This window comes from Streptopelia decaocto (genome assembly GCF_964273445.1).
Source record: "Streptopelia decaocto genome assembly, chromosome: 7".
Taxonomy (NCBI): domain Eukaryota; kingdom Metazoa; phylum Chordata; class Aves; order Columbiformes; family Columbidae; genus Streptopelia; species Streptopelia decaocto.
Window position 1 is genome coordinate 32,253,853 of NC_138661.1, and position 17,667 is coordinate 32,271,519.

Consider the following 17,667-nt stretch of genomic DNA (forward strand, 5'->3'; position numbering starts at 1 on the left):
CCTCTTAATTTAGTCTTCATCATTGCTAGATCTCAAACACTGCAAGGAATGGTTTGTGATGTACTATTTACTCCATCAAAATTCTTATCACTTATTACAAAGAAAAAATAGTCTTCAGGAGTAGAAAGCTGGTGCGTTTATCTGCTGTTCCAAACAAACTAAGGCATGTGGGCAGTCATGTGTTTTACATAAATCATTAGAGATACAGGAATGTTTTGAATAGCCATCAATGGTTACATCATTAACTATAATTTACTGCAATGACTTATGATTTTAATTTCATAGAAGTGCATTAAGAGTGTGTTCTACACATACATTAACACTCCCCATCATAAAATAAAACCATTTAACTTTTCACTGAGTGACTTTTATGATGCTGTTACAGAAGAAACTAATTGTAGTTAAAGCATTTATTTTTTAAAAGGTCATGCTTTTTTACTGTAGTTTATACTATTTAAATGGCAGCATATGAGTGTGAATGTGCATATACATGAATGTGGGGAACACGTGTGTTCAATACTGAATCCGTCCTGCAAGTTCTAGAGAAAACACAGAACAAAATGTTATTTGCATATTAAGCTATAATGAGGTAAAAGAGAAATCTAAATTGTAAATGAGTTTTGGAGACGAATCAATGCTAATGAACAACAATTACTTCAGTCACTGTGTGAATTAAAACAACATCATTAATAAAGCTTAGGTGTTCTGCTGGTGACCATGTCTTTAGTCCTTGGCATATCATGCAGGACCTAGTTTAGGAGAAGCAGCAAACACAAGGGAAGCAAGTTTTAAATTATTTTGTTTTGAAGCACCACTTCAAACAAAAACTTTAGGAAAGCCTACATAACTCAGAAAATCCCATCTAGTTTTAATGATTGCCGTGAATGCCTGATAAAATTTCAGATTTTCACTAGATAATGACAAGAGAGCTTATAAACCTAAAAGATGCCTCAGAATAGTCTCCTTTGTTCTCTTTCTTGCATGTAAAACCGTCAGTGAACAATCAAAATGTTTCCTTAAGCAAAAAAGGGCTTTTGTTTGAGCTAAAAATAAGTCTAAACATCCTGTTCTTTACCTGAACGTTCCAAACTAGCTGTAGGCAGTAATCATGTAGGGAGAAACTACAGAGGGCACTGTTGTATCAGTTATCAAGAAATACAATGATGACAGGGCTAAAGAACAGAAGACTGTCAGGAAAATAAATAACTAACTAAAGAAAGAATCCGGAGTTAGGAGAGCATGCAAATGCACTAAACCTAAAACAATAATAAGGCAAAAAGACTGTAGCTGTATTTCTGAAGGAAAATGGACTGAAAAAAAAAAAGTTCACAAAACAGACTGTCAAGCTGGCAGGAATGCTGCAGTGCACACATTTGGCATTTTCCTTTGTAGTTCTTTCCGTGGAAAACGTAACTAATCATTGCAGAGCCTTATCCTTTGCAAACAGCAACCTATTACTGGAATCCCACTCATAATCAATATGAAAATGAGCGATGACTATTATGCAATTCTTCCACAGACAGAATTTATAAACAGAAAGAGTATCTCCATACTGTACAGTCCTTTTACTGTGTAGAAGGCCAGTCCTGTTTTATTCCTTTTCATAATGACAGTTACAAATCAACCATTTCTATTTTGAAAATGTTAACGGTGCAACACAAACCAAATGAAATCCCAACCTTTCCAGAAGAAGCGCCTTTAAATATACTGATCAGAAACAGTAAGTGTCCCATTGAAAATAATGTAACCATCCCATTGCTGTAGGTATGACATTCATATCAAAGGGGAGCAGTGTTAAGTAAGTCAGCTTAAATAACTTAGTTTTTGTGTAAGAAAGCAAAATTATTTTTACACAAAGCATGAGCTTCAGAGATAAAGATATTTATGATGACAAATTTGATAAATGCTTTATTGTTAATTTGCATGAAAGCTCATCTGTCCTTGATTGTATTTTATTAGAACTAACCCCAATTACATTTCATTAAACACTAATAAATTTTAAAACATATATTACCTCTGCCTAATGAGAAGTGTAAATAATATAAAGCAGACGGTTACTTCAGTACAGAATAAGATAATTTATTTTTTATATTTTTCATTTTTATCCTTAGAAAGCATGATGAAGATGCCAAGTAAGAAGCCAAAGCACTGAAATAAGATACGGATAGTACCATCTACTTAAATGAAATTGTAGAGAAGAAAGGTTTTGATCTTTCTCAACACTCTAGTGGCAAAACCCACAAGCAGCATGTTTTACAGTACTACAGTAAAAAACAATACTTTTATGAATGTTGACTCAAATTCATATTTAAAGAGGAAAGGCTACATGGAAGGTACTTTCAAATTAAGTTAGGCAATAACTTCACAATAAACCAAAGAATAAGTTTTAACATGGAAGATGCTTGGGCAAACAAAATATCTACCACAAAACTGTCTACAGCTATGAGAATAAATTAACAAAACAAAAACAAAACCACAGACAGTGCCTGTGGATACTCACTCACACCGACCTGCATAAGAACTGTGATGGTAACTGTGGAGGAATTGTGTCTCTGAGCATGCAAAGGCAGAGGGACTACATGAAAGGGAAGAGCCACGGAAAATGAAAATCCAATATTTTTTTTAAATTGCAAAATCAGACAACACAAATACATTTACCAAGCAAGACCCCAGTTTCTTCACAGACACTGAGACCTGGAATTCCTTCTAACTGATTGAAGTAATTGCTTCAAGCACTTGTTAAAAAAAAAAAAAAAAATAAAAAATAAAACAAACTAATGTGCATGTCACAAACGGGTTTCATCCAGGTTTTGCCATCTTTGGCCTCCAAACAGGTCCTGTATATGCAATGTTAAGTGAAAACGTTAACTAAATTTCAAATTTGCATATATTCTGTCTTTAGCATAATTCTGTTTCCAAACCAGGATTATTTTAAAATTGCTGAGCACACAACAAGTCTAGTAATCTGTTTAGCTCATTTTTTATTAGCATTGTTTCTAACAGTCTAGTTTTGCTAGAATACAGTTTCAAATTATTTTATTGTCTGCAGGTATTAATAAAATTTCAGTAGTATTGCTTTGATACTTCTTTTGAAGTGTATATGATTGCAGGCAGGAAGGCAGGTTGCATACATGTAAACAAAACTAACAGTTTGTTAGATACACAGCATTAATAAAAGAAATGTATCATGAGTCTAGGCGAAAGCAGGTGAAGTTCTCAAGTTAAGATACATGTTTGTTCTATGTAAAACTCAACTGCACTTTAACTCAGAAATGTATTTCATTCCTAGAGACGTGCAAATGGATCCAAATAGGGCTGTTACTGAAGCTGTTGAGTCTCTGCATGTCACTTAAATAAAATTCAAGCCATGAAAAAAGTTTTGATAACACTTACAAAATTGGCTTAAACATTTTAATGTATTTTTCCATTTAACTACAATACTGAATGCCAAAATGTTAATAGGTAACTCTCTAAATATTCAAGATATTTAACAAGATATTTGAAGTTCCTTTCTCCCCATGCAATACAGCACATTAAAACCAATTTTACTATCGTAATTTATTCAAAGCTTGATTATGAGCAATAGCTTTGAGAAGAAATACAGCATTGTTGATTCATATACAAGCATTTCACTTAACTACATTGGATAATAGCAGTGCTCCTAAAGGAGGATAAAAGCAAAGTGATTAGAAGTCATTACTGTTAATTAGCATTCACTCTACATTGATAGGGATGAACCTTTCCTGTGCTGAACAACTGGAAAGCTTTTATCTGAAAGTCTGCCAAACCTGGTCAAGGTAGGCACTGAAATACAGTGTCAATGACCAGTAAGTAGAATTCAAAACAACAACAAAAAAGTAAAACAAAATCTAAGGATGTATCATCATCCAATTAGTAAGATTCAGCTTTTAAACAGGAAAAGGCTTGAAGGGAATGAGTAAAACTGGAAACTCATACTTCACATTCTGCAGTCTCACTGATAAAAGGAGGAAATGTGTGTTTATCAAACTTGCTGTGAGTGCACGGTTCATTTGGCATCCTGTAAACAATGCCTGGCTGCCCATTTCCAAACGCATGTGAGAATCTTGCAACCCAGAACATCATATTCAGCAGGCAAGGTCACACTAGAGATGCCCTGGAAATGGGAAATTAGGAAAACCTGGCAATCAGAGATTTAAAGCTGACCAGAACAAGCCCTCGGGCTTGCTTACCATCTTTCACCATCAGCCTGACTGTCTCTGCTTATTCACTATTAACACAACAAGACTCAGAGTGAGTGAAAACAACTCCACACACCTAACAGGGAGAAATATAGTGACTTTTTTGTTTACATAAAGCTCAACATTTCTCACGGTAAGAAACTACCTCAAAGAAGTTGCTCAAGATCCCCTTCTGAAAAAAAAAAAATTGACCCTTCCTGAACAGTTCAGATGAGACATGGAGAATTACAGGCATCCTGTTGACTAAAAAATTTCCTTGTTCCCATCTCCTTTTTAAATTCAAACTAAAAACAAAACAAAAACCTAAACAAACCCTGTCTTGTGAATGGAACAAGATACATAATTATTTTTACACTGCTTAAAGCACTGCCAACTATGCAATTACTTCTTCCTCTCTTCCTTTAATTCACACTCTTATTCACTGCTGATGACAATAGTTATCCCCTAGCTGGAGGAAGCTATGGAGCTTCACTCCAGAATTAATTAAAAGAAAAAATAACAAGAAGAAGAAGAAAAAAATAACGTGATGACTGCAAAGGGACAATTCAAATTCTCACAGATAAAAATCCAATCATTACAAAAGGTAGAGGAACTTAGTCTATGACACATTAAAAACCTCAGCAAATATTTTGTCTCAAAAAAAAAATCTTACTTCATGAAGAAGCACACTTAATTATTTGTCTGTGTAGCTAGCCATTTCATACAATTTCTAAAAGTTCACATTTAACTTTCATGCCTAACGACAAAAAGAAATGTTCTAATAGATATGGTCTCCAAATGTTCATCTAATCAACATGAGTAAGAGAGGGCCCAAAAAGTAAATTCCATTGCTTTCTCTATCACTGTTCTCTCTAACTGGGCACTGAAGATTTTTTAGGATGTTTTTTCAATACTGATGTTATAATTTCACTTGCTGTACATAAATTCTGTTTCACTTGCTGAATTATATATTAAATTAATCTATTAAAATATCAAGGGCACATTATTCTTGATTTGCATTAATCTTAAAATATAGCAGAAAAAAATTAATTTGGAAATTCAGCATAAAGATAAAATACCTCTTCTTATAATTTAACCTTTTTCAAAAATCTTGAAAAACACACCTTTGAGGAACTAGTCTGTACTTCTACAAATTATTCAAATTTGTAGATTTTCTTAGGCTGAAAATGTGGGAAATGATAACTAAAACAGAATTGTTCTCCACACTTCTCTGAATTTCATCAGTAAGAGAAGGAAGCTACCTACTTTTTCTGGATTTATAAACTGTAAAAATAGTTTGGTGAACAGCATGCTGAGGTCCTCAAATTACGGATTACTGAAGTCAATAAACATTCCATAACTAATAATATTTAGATCTTTAAGATTCCTAAGAAAAACTGACAATTCTTATTGTTATGATTTAAGAGTACACAATTAGTCTTTATCATGTAGATATCACCACCAAAGTCACAGGGACTACCAAGAGCTGATTAAAACGGACATCTAAAAGCCAAATGACTATTTCTAAATACTTTATTGTCTCTTTTAAACACATTTTATAACAGTGAAGCAATGCCTGCAGTTGAATACAACATTACACCTACTCTCATATTTTTCCTGATAGGAGCATCTAGACATTTGGCTCTACACAAGCCACAGAAAGACATCAGACTGAAGCCAAGAACTCATTTTACCCATTGGCCACAGCAGCTACATTCCAGAGAAGGGCAAAAGGAATACTGTTGCCTCAGCATGGAACAGTATTGTCAATAATGGGAAACTGAAAGCTTTATGTTCTGTGAGGGAATCATTCCCTATACAAAGGCCACAGAACAAGCCTGTATTTCATTCATTCATCTCAAACCTTGACTAACTGTTTACTGGAGAATTCCAAGTCTTAGGGAGCTTCACTGAATAATGATAGGACCCAAGTTAGCTCTATTCCACCTGAACCTGCACAAACAAAGTACTTTGTCTGAGATAAAGTATTTTCTTAAATAACATGCAAAATTACACAGCTATTGCAACTTTTAACTCTCGGACAGGAATAATTCCTGTCTTCAGTAAACATCAGTCTGGGTCCATTTAAAAAATCATGATCCTGTCCTTAAAAAATAACTGTTAAATACATTAATTATTAAATACACATTTATTATTAAATACATTATTAAATAAATTTTCTTTCTTTCCCCTTCCATGTTACAGATAAAATGCAAGTGACACAAGCAAAGGCCATTATTATTAAAATGCTTCATACATCCAATACATCCAAGATAAATTCTTCTTTTTCAGCTGATGATCAGTGGATGATATCATAATTAATAACATTTCAGGCATGAGATCCAATATATTAAATTTCTTTCAAGTGTAGTGTTTGTTTTTTTGTAAGCTTATAGGTTCTGAACCCACAAAGTACACCACAAAAAGAACTCTGACAAAAATAATAACATGTTAAGAGTGAAAATGCGCTGAAAACCAACCTGCATGCTTTCTAATAGGCACAGGGAAATATTACAAAGAAACTATAAATAGAATAAAAATTTTAAATACTAATTTCAAAAAACTCAAGCACTGAAAAGTGTTACTGAAAACTATGAAAACAACAGCTAGAAGAAAAAAAACACTTTTATCAAGCTCAAGAATTCTACAAATTACTGCAGAAGTGGAAACTTGCTACACAAAGCCAGAGCCGTCACAGAGCAGAGGAGGTAAGGCAAAAAAACTGGAAGAGGACAGCAATGTCTAATGAAACCTAGAACTGCAAGAAATTACCTTGCACTGATTTGCAGTCTGGAAGCTGCTACAACCACTGCCCAAAACAAAAGTTTAGCCATAGTTCCATGAGATACAGAAAACAATGCACCACTCATCTGCATGTACTTGCTTCAAACAACCATGTATTATCTGGACAAAATCATCATTACATTGAAAAAGGGAGAAAGCAGTTAAATATGCCTATAATGAGCACGATGTTGTAGGAAAGTTTCACAAAAGTGCCTCCATGCTCCAGCTTTTCCAACCAGCAACGGGAAGAAAACAGTTTTCCCACACTTTTCCTGTTTTCAAAGACAGCGCCATGATAAAACCCTGAAGGATAACTCAGATAACTAAGAAACTCTAGTGCTTCCATGCTTTCCTGGAAAAAGCTCCAAGATGCAAAGTGATAAACACAGACAAACGAGAGCATTGGCAACCTCTATTCAGTAACATGGAAAAGAGATTAAATTATTTCTTAGAGTTCAGGATTCACATGTCTCACAAAGTGAATATTTTACTATCAGGTGAAGACTGTATAGCAAGATAGCTTCAGACATCATATAAGTACTCTGATATTTTCACAATATATATTGAATACAGAATCTAAAACAGGGCGTTAAGCAACTAAAAAGTAAATATGAATTTCCTTCACATCTATCAATCACCTGGGTTTGTGACAATAAAATTAGCAGGTTTGCAGTCATCAGCAGTCAATGGCACTTGCTGAGTCCCATGAACTAGATAGAACAGGACTGGTGCCCTGAGTTTCCCAGCACTGCTGGAGAGTATTTAACTTTTTAGAAATCTTGTTCCGATAACATTGTTTTGAAAAAACATCAAATACTTTTGAATTCATACTGGTTTTTCAAATGTGTTTTCTTTCAGTTTTTTACTAAACAAATACTTGCAATACAAGTGATCTTTACAAAGTGAAAGTAAATCACACTATGTGATTTTGATCTGGACACACCTTTCCTGTATTCTTGGGCCCAAACCATTTGACAGAAAAACAGAGCTATGTTGGTTTGACCAGTGTTTTGAAACTACATCCACTCAAGGATGCGTTTTGACAAGGCTTCCGCAGCTTCCACAGAATTCCTCCCCTTCCTTCAGCAGAATTCAAATTGAGCTCTCTGTTTAAAACTATTAATGTCTGGGGAAAAAAAAACAATCCTCAATGATTAAGACTTACATAGTCTAGCTACAAAACTGCAGTTATAAATAAATGTGAAAAAAAAAAATAAAGAATGTTTTCAAGGTTACTGTTAACACACGAAAGAAGAATTTTAATGTCTTTTTCTTAAAACACCAAAGACTTACAGTTCCTGTAGTTTACACCCTGATAATTTTGCAATTATTCATCCAAATATGCAAGACTTCTACTGAAGCTTTTGAAACAGGATTTCATAGACAGGTTTGACTGTAAAGGCGTGGTTATCCAAATTCAAACATAAAGGCAGTATATTGTTAATATTTATGTCTATAAAATATCATATAGTGGAGTTATTATTTCTATACAGGAAATAAATAGTTATTTAGTTGCAGACAAGTTGATAACATCTCTTTCAACAATAGTTATAATTACCATGTACAAACTTCCAAAGCAGAAATTGTCAAGATTTAACATTAGTATTAATTTATCTCAGGCATCCATTTCTCCAAAGACAGCAAGAATTGTAAGGAAGTATCATCTTAATTGCCACTAATCTGCCCATTTTTAATTAAAGTGATCAGAAATTTATTATCTTACCCAGAGGCAGAAAGCTGTTAGCATGCAGCTTTAAGAGACGGCATGTACTAGTCCTTCTAATTTCCAATACTATCATGGTTCAAAAATAATTTAAATAATCTCTTTCAATTTCTGCACTGCATGATATGCAAATTCCATTTGAAATCTCCGTGAAGCACTTTAGAGTATGATCATAGACTCACAGAATCACTTAGGTTGGAAAAGACCTTTAAGATCATCAAGCCTGACTGCAAACCCAACATTGCGAAAGCCACCACTAAATCATTTCCCTAAGCACCACATCCACACATCTTTTAAACACCTCCAGGGACTGTGACTCAACCACTTCCTTGGGCAGCCTGTTCCAATGCCTGACAACCCTTTTGGTGAACATATTTATCCTAACATCCAACCTAAACCCTCCCTGGTGCAAGTTGAGGCTGTACAGCCTAAATGCACTGTTCTCCTGTTTAATAGCCTCAAACTCCAACACAGGTGTATGATCTTGATGTTACTTTAGAGGAACATGATTTCCCTACCAAAAATGTTTAGAAGATATAACATTTGACTCCAACATGGTTCAGGAAGCACTATGCACTCAAACCACATTCTTAGGTCTTATCTGAAAGTTCATTTTTTTAAAACTGAACAAAGAATAACCCTGAAGCTTTTAGGTTCATGAATCTCAGTTCTCATTTAAATGGAGGAAAGGGGGCTAGAAAACAATCAATACCTGAATTGAAGACTAGAAATGGCTTTAGTTGAAATTTCAGAAAGTAGTCTACCAGTTTGATCAATAAAATTAAATGTATATTTATTTTTTTTAAATAGCCATTAATATGATTTTCTGAAAATGGTATTGTTTCAGTACTGTGCACTGCAGTCATTAACACAATTAACTGGAACAGACATAGTATGTTCACTCAAAATTTGTGTAAAACCTCTGGAGTCAATGGGAGGTTTTTATTTATTTCAATAAGATCTGATTTAAGTCTGGTGTAAAATAAAGTACCACATGAAATATTTTGGAAAATAACAGATTAAATTTCACGTGTTTTAGGGAATAAGATCATTATCTTCCTTTAAATGGTTTTCTAGCTAAAAAGGATTGATACATGTTATTACTATTATATGATATATTAGAATATAGTTACAGCACCACTAGAATCAAAATTATCATTGTAAAATATTCTGTAATACTTTGTGAATGATCTGCAACATACAAACAACAGATTCTGGTTTACAGAGCATAAGTGTACACAAATGGAAATGTCTTGACATTACTTTGCATACACTGATAAATGCACAAAACCCAAAAGATCTCTCATTCCTGTAATCAAGCAATGCATTAAGATCTCTCATTCCTGTAATCAAGCAATGCATTATTTCAAATATGAAACTACATAAACATTTTATTTATAGATAATTTTTACAATTATGTTTTTTGTAGTATATGCCAAGCACCTGTTACAGGTATTTTTATTAAATAGGAACAAGATTTGGGCTTGAAATGGGGATTAATAAATCTGATTTACACTGTGGGAAAAGGAATAAAGTTATGCTACATATTTACAGTGCCAGGAAGAACAAAGGAATAGAAATAAAACTTGTAAAAGTGTTCAAATTTCTTCTCCAAGCTTTACTTAAATACCCAAGTGGATAATTTACTTAAATTCATAAATGAGTTAAGCAATATAATAGTCTCCAAGTATTTCATCCTTTTCATTCGGCATACCTTAACAAGTTTCAAAAGGTCGTAAAGGTCTTCAACCTCATCTTCCTGACATGTGGTATACACTCTTCCAGTATTTACACTGGTACCCTTTATGAAACCACGATAGAGTGGCAAATCCAATGCCTCAGCATACAGGTCAATGGCATGGTGTCCTACTGTCTGATACATATAGCTGTCCAATTCATCAGTCAGCCCTGCCACGATTAAGAAACAATCATATTAGGTACATTATTTCAACAATCAGAGATAATTGTAATACTACAAAGCACTGAGAAAATCTAAATGTTAATAGTTTTCAGATCACAAACAGATGTTTGGTGACAATACCTCTATAAACATGTAAGGAAAAAAAACCAGATTTCTCCACCCAACAGACATATGGAGAGGAAGACATCTGTCACAAACATGCTGCCTATTTGGAAATTGTGGTGTCTATTTCTTCTTTAGTATTCCTCCCTGCTTCATCCAAAACTCTCATAAAGGTCCAATCCTGCTCCTATTTATATGGTAATTTAAATAAGAACACAGCTCAGAGGCACAAACCCAGATGCATTACAACATACTCAGAGCGATAAATTTGGAATGCACTGTAATACTGAGAATAAGAAACAGGTTGTCAAAATTTCCAAAAACTTTACTGTTAAAATTGTTATCCTGGTCATCAAGAAAGAAGATGATATTAATTTAGTTCAAATTAAATAAAAGTAGACTGTTACAATGTTTTGACATTGCTTAATATACAAAAAGGATCAGAAATCTATAATCATATCCGGGCTCATTCTACCTTCACTCCTTTTAAAAAATTAAGCTCAAAATGACAACAACTCTTTGTCACTATTTCCTTAACCAGAAGAAAAATTTAACTGAATTTTCTTACAAGCAGTTTGTAGCTAGCAGGTTAAAAGAAACAAACAAAACAGTTAAAATGCAGACATCATGGATTAGAAGGAAATCTCAAACTATCTGATAAACTGTTCACATACCTAACCTTCACCTCTTTTACTAAAAGCTAACACAGTTCACTATTTTGGTGTTAATTTGTAATACTGGAACTTCTCTTAATTTACAGATATACAACAAGCAACTCTGCTGTATACCTATATAGCAGTTATTGCAGGGAGAAAGGTCTGTAATACTGATCAAGATAACTGATCAATTAAGTCATGTCACACTGGATGCCATACAACAGATATGCTGTTGCTCAAACTGGGCATAATCACAACTAACCAACCTAGATGAGAAGAGTTGCTTTAAAAGAAAACTCAGTTTTTCAACATACATGAAAATAACATGATCTTTAAACTGATATTCACTTCAGAATACACAGTTTCTTCATTAATTGAGACTCTCCAGGCAACAGCGGTACAAGATAAAATAAAATGAATGGCATAGAATTCTCTATTGCCCGAAGCACCTCAATTAACTTTCCACAAAATTTCCAACTACACACTTAAAGAGAGCATTTTATGATTTTAATGACAATATTCTACATTTCTGATGTGGATAAATTAGTTTAAAGACAACACATTTCAACAAGATTAGAGATTATTATATCCTAGCTACCCAGAAAATATAAATTGTTCCTGTACTCCATAGCATTTGCCAGTTCCATCTGTGACTTGTGATGGCAGCTCCCTTTTTCCTTCACTTTCTCTGTGTATCTTCCTTAGCACACATTGAAGAGTTAACCTATGTTCACACACTAACATTCTCCCCTACCAACTGGGAAACAACCCACTTCCTTTTGAAGTCTCCCTTGAAGCTTAATTTATGCTCTCATCTGACACAGAAGTACTCAGCTCACACTCTCACCACTGACTTAGGCTACCTGAGTTTCTCCCATTCCCTTTCATAGAAATCGTTCTAGGTGCAGCCTGTGAGGAACTGATCAGAAATCTGGTCCAAGCTAAAAGGAAGGAAGGAAAAAGGCAGGAAAAAGAAGTGCACAAAGGTCAATTCCAATTTGGATCAGTTCCTCAACTGAGTTAAAAAATGCTGGGTTAGAATAATGGAGGAAGATACATGAGGTTAAAAACAAATGAGCAACAGCAAAACTGCATATTTTTGGCCTATGGGATGGTTTATGACAGTTTAATGCATTTATAGAAATACGGTGTTTCTTTTGCTTGATGATGTCCTCTACCACATTTAACTATTTGTCCTACTGAACTCAGATAGGATTATTCATATTTTCTGTTTCAAATTGTGTAAGCCATTCTTGTACTGATCTTCATCTTCTTGTGTCTTCTCCCCTTTCAGAAAAAATACATATAATATGCATCCATAGCATTTTCTTTTTTCTACCTCTTTTAAGATCTCTAGATTGCACTTCAATATGCAAAACTATATACAAACACATCAAGGAATTTAATTCAGGCACAGCTGTACCTCCATTTTTTCTAATTTCAAAATAAAAGAAAAATCATCTCTAAAAAATGTGGCTTTCATACCTGTGTTTTCAGCAGGTCTTAAATTGGCTAAAGCAACAACCTGATGGCCAGCAGCAACACACTGCATCATATTATAACAGCTGTCCTTCCCACCGCTGTAAGAAGAAGAAAATAGTGTCAATTAGAAGTATTGCTAGAAGTTTTACCCCTTATGACTTTTACCTAACTACTTACAAAATCAGTACCATGAGAGCTGGTTACAAAATTTTGAAATATAAAAAAAAACTTGCAAAATTACTATATATGTGCAGTGCCTACATACAGTATCCATGAAGCACATAACCAGTTCTGCATCTTATTACTAATCTGAAAGGTTCCATGAAGAACAGCCACTTACACTGAAATCCCTTCAGAACACAGACTGTCTTCTACTGCAGACATGAATTACTCTGTACTCATTACTAGGTAACCTGGATTAAAAAAAACAGTATCCGCTCCAGAGAGTTGCCAGCATTAGCAATATTTTTAAATGAAGATTGTCATGTTAGGAATAAAATTTATCCTTCACATGATACTTTGCCTAAAGTTTCAACATTTTAAATGGACTTCCAGTTCTCAAAAGCTGCAATTATTGTAGGCAGTAGGTTCAGTTGACACTGCACTGAACATACAAATTTTTACTGCATATAGCTGCAAATAAAAGTAATTACTGATTAAAAAAAATAGAAAACCAAACAGATCTATATTCTTCTCTGAGACCAAGAGATGATACTCTAACACAGAGAATACAATTAATTTTTACATTCACTCAAGATCTACTGGAATCTTTTCCACTATCGGGAAAGACTCCAGCTCTCCTGGTGTAACTGAAATATAGTGCTTTTCATGGATATTCATTGTTATCAAAAGAAATATTACAGTCTAACAATAAAAATAAGAGTGCTCTAGAACACACATTGCTTACAAAATCCACGCTTAGACTCATAGCCTTCAAAGTACAACTAAAAGTGGAAATTCTCTGCAGCCAAGGCACAAAAAACAGTCCAGGGAAGGAACCAGAACAGAGATCTAGACCCATTCTTTAAAACTGCATCTTGCCTTAGAGTCACTGAGAGACAAACAGAAGAACGTATAGTATAAGCAGTCCATACTCATACTATAGATGGTCGGTTTCCCTGTGACCACACTACTACTAACAAACTTCTTCAGCATTCCAACATAAAGTTGCCACTTTTAACTAAGCCTCTATGCAAGAGCTTGAAAGTGTCTTACAGGACTGTAACGATACACCTATTCCCCTCAATTTCTATTTTTATCCATGCTAAAATTCTATATGCTGACCTTAATTTGCTGTATAACACAAACCTAAAGTAGAAATAATATAAAAAATATGGCATCCTTTCGTACTTAACAGAGCTTTGTACAGCAGTTGCTTATGTTTCAGTGTTACAAAAGTAAGTATAAAAATGATAATAAAGAGATGCTTAATTCAAGGTTCCATCTCTACCTGATACTATTCTTGCACATACCTACAACTTTCTTCTAACCCATATATGGACAAAAAGAAATAAAAAAACATAAGTTCATTAATTCTGGATACTATGCTTGATAGCTTGAAAATTTCATTAGTATTCACTTCATAACGTGAAATTTCAGGCTTAAAAGAATCATAATGAGACAAAGGCTCTTTTCTTTCTGAATGACTTCATTCTTAAAAATAAAAGCCTCCCAGGACTTCTGATTTCAACTCCAAACACAACTTCAGAAAAATGATGACAGTAAATAATTGCCTATGCTGTTTACAGCATATCAGTATTATTTTTTTTATTTAAAAAAATGAAAAAGATATCAGAAAAAATTATTAATTTTTGCAATTTCTCAAAAAACAGAGGCATGTTAAGATGAAGCTACATTCAGACTTCCCACATTTGACCACCAGTTACTTGATTGAAATTTGTAGAGTGCTCACTGGATCACATGCTACTGTATCATTCTTTTATCTTCTGTATTACTGTTACTCTGGCCCTAAAAACTAACTGCACCAAGAAACAAAATGTAACAGTGCCTACCTACAAGGCCTACTAAGCTAGCTGGAAAACGCATGATGGTTCAGCCAATTAAGCCAGACAGCCCACGGTGCGGGAAGAAGGTGGACTCAGCCCTGTCCCAGCCTGGCTGTTGTCTAACAGATTGTAAACAAATAAAACAAAAAATAACCAAACAACAATGACAAGCAAAACAAACAAACAAAAACAAACACAACTTTAAGAAGAGGGATGAAGGCAGGTACTGAGGTAGCCTGAGGACTCTTCTCAATTCTAATCACAGAAAAATAAAACTTTTTGGTAGAAAACTGTTCAAAGTTGGGCCACAGTCAGGGTTAGGTTTGACAATGTCACAGGTATGTTAACAGGTAGGCTTATAAACAAACAAAATATTATACCAGCAGAAAAAAAAATATTATAACCATAAAGATATAGGTCCATAAAAGACTTCTGAGCAAAATTCCCTTCTATTGACAAGTGTAACCATTTACAGTAAGAAAATTCTGGAAAAATTAAAGAGTTGAATAACGTATTTCAGGTAGAAGACTGGCTTTAAAATGCTTATGATTTAGCACAAAACACAATAAAGGTTTACCCCATAAAATACCACCTTAAAGCAAGACTATCGACTTTAAGTGTGGGCAACATTTTAGAAGAAAAAGAAACCGGTTAAAGTAGTTTTATATATAATCCTGACCTTTTAAAAAGCAAGAAGCACTTCTCAAATACTTTTTTCCCTCTGATCTTTGAGGCTAGCTCTGTTACAAAGATTTCAGACACTTTGATGTCTCTTTAAAACTCTTCTTAAAACTATTACTGAAACTAAATCCATCCTTGTAAAATTGTCCATTAAAATACCAATTGTGTTAGAAACCTGTTTTTAGGATTTTATTTCATCCTGCCTTTTAACCCATTCCCACGGTTGGGGAGCATCAAAATAAATAAATAAATCTAGAAGACAAAATCTTATCTATAAAACAAGAAAAAGCACTGAAGCTGATTTTCCTACTCTGTGTTTAAGCAAATCTTAAAAAACATATATAATATTTGCTGTATTTTTCATCTTCAGATGATGCTTGGAATTATTTGCAATTGTTGTGGCCAAGCCTTAACTTCAACAAGGTTTGACACTAGACATTGCCTGAGAGAACTTACTACATTAAATGTTAAGACTTCAGTAAATAGGTACTCCACCCCAAAATAAAAATACACCACTCACATCCACACAATTATTTTCCATGTACAGGGTGTTTGTTTTAATTAATTATTATTTCTCTAGAAAAAAACACATCTGTCTTTGTTAGAAAATGTAAATCTCTTTCTTAAAAAAATGCAAAGAAAGCTATTTACAGTACAAGAACTAGAGATACTGACCAAAAGCTACAGGAGCCGGGGCGGGGACACACACACACAAATACAGCCGCCCCTGACAGACAGTCCTGTGTCCAACTGCTACTATTTAAACAAATAAGCTTCATGTTTTGAAAAATGAGCAAATGAAATCTCAAAAGACACATTAGAAAAATCTATCGTTAAGTGTTCAGAAGATTTATTCTGAGACAGCTTTAAGATATTTGGAAAGGCAAAGCACCTGGAAATTGAACTGCAAATGCATAGAACTCCCTCAAACTGAAGGGCGGGGGCAGGGGCTCTGCACCCCGGGGACGGAGCAGCTCCCGCCGCCGCCGCCTCTCCCGCAACACGCCTGCGGCTCAGGCGGCTCCGGGCCCTCCCGCCCCACAGCCCGGCTCCCGCCGCACTGCAGGCGGCTGACTCGAGGGACCGGGATAACGGGCAGCAGGCGATGGAGGAAAACAATTAACAGTTTGGGGTGTTGGCTTTTGGTGTGCCTTTTTTTTTTCTTCTTCTTTTTTTTTTTTTTTTTTTTTTTTTTTTTTTGTGTGTGTGTGTGTGTGTGTAGACACAAGCAGCTCTTAAACGTTCCGGGAACAAGGCAAGAGCAGGAGAGAAACTTGTTACAGCTTCAGGCTGCCTGCGGGCGGGGATCAGCTCAGCCCGGCACTCGGGCGCAGCCAGCTCGCGGGCAGCAGGCTCAGAGCGAACCCCCGCAGGCCGCCCGCGCCGCTCTGGGGGCTGCAGGAAACGCAGGGGCGGGAAGGGCCGGGGCAGGTGGGTCTCCCAGGCGGCGCTGGGGGGAGCGCGACCCCCGGGATGCTCCGGAGCGGGCGGGCCCGGGCTCTGCGCGCGCCCTCCCTCCGCCTGCGAGACGCACCTCGCTCGCCGCACGGGCGCTCCCTCAGCCCGTTACCTGATTAACGCCACTACTCTCATGCTGCTCACGGGCGCGGGGCGGGTAACACTAACGGGCGGTGCGTGACAGCTGCGACACGCACGGGGGAAGGAACCCTCCCGGCCACGCTGGGCCGCAGACGCCGCCGGCTTCTCCGTTGCAACCACTACCGCGTGGTCGCCTCCCCTCAACGGGCCCTCCTCCCCGGGCAGCCCGGGAGACTGCCTGAGCAACTGGGAAGCGCGGCAAGCCGCCGCCCCTCCATGCCTGGGAGAGGCCCGCAGCTCCCGCCGCGGCCCAGCCAGCCTGCCGCGGCGGCGGGGCCGGGTGCAGCCCGAGCATGGCAGGTGGAGGGCGCGGCCGCGGAGGCAGCGCGCGGGGCGCCTATGGAGGGCAGGACGGCCGCGCTGGTAGGCCCGGGCGGGCTGCCCGCTGTCGGGCCACGGGATCGCCCCAGCGCGCCCCTCGCCGTTCTCTGCCCCTCTCTGCCCGCCGTTTGCCTTCTCGTCTCCTGCCTAAAGCAACGGACCTGCTCTAAGTGATTGCTCTGTGGGGAATAGG

At 36.4% G+C, this 17,667-nt stretch overlaps 1 protein-coding gene across 5 annotated transcripts in view; it reads right to left on the minus strand.

Moving 5' to 3' along the window:
- The window catches only part of DPH6 (diphthamine biosynthesis 6), a 200,734-nt gene extending 183,307 nt beyond the window's left edge, over positions 1–17,427 (minus strand). For 2 of the 5 annotated variants that reach the window (XM_082057967.1, XM_082057966.1), the window contains exons 1-3: positions 17,125–17,422; positions 12,871–12,965; positions 10,421–10,614 (exon numbers count right to left, since the gene is read on the minus strand). In XM_082057967.1, coding sequence (XP_081914093.1) covers positions 10,421–10,614; positions 12,871–12,965; positions 17,125–17,147 — 312 coding nt within the window. In that variant the 5' untranslated portion in view covers positions 17,148–17,422. The other 3 variants (XM_082057970.1, XM_082057969.1, XM_082057968.1) reach the window with 2 other exon arrangements.
- Between the last annotated feature and the right edge of the window lie 240 nt (positions 17,428–17,667).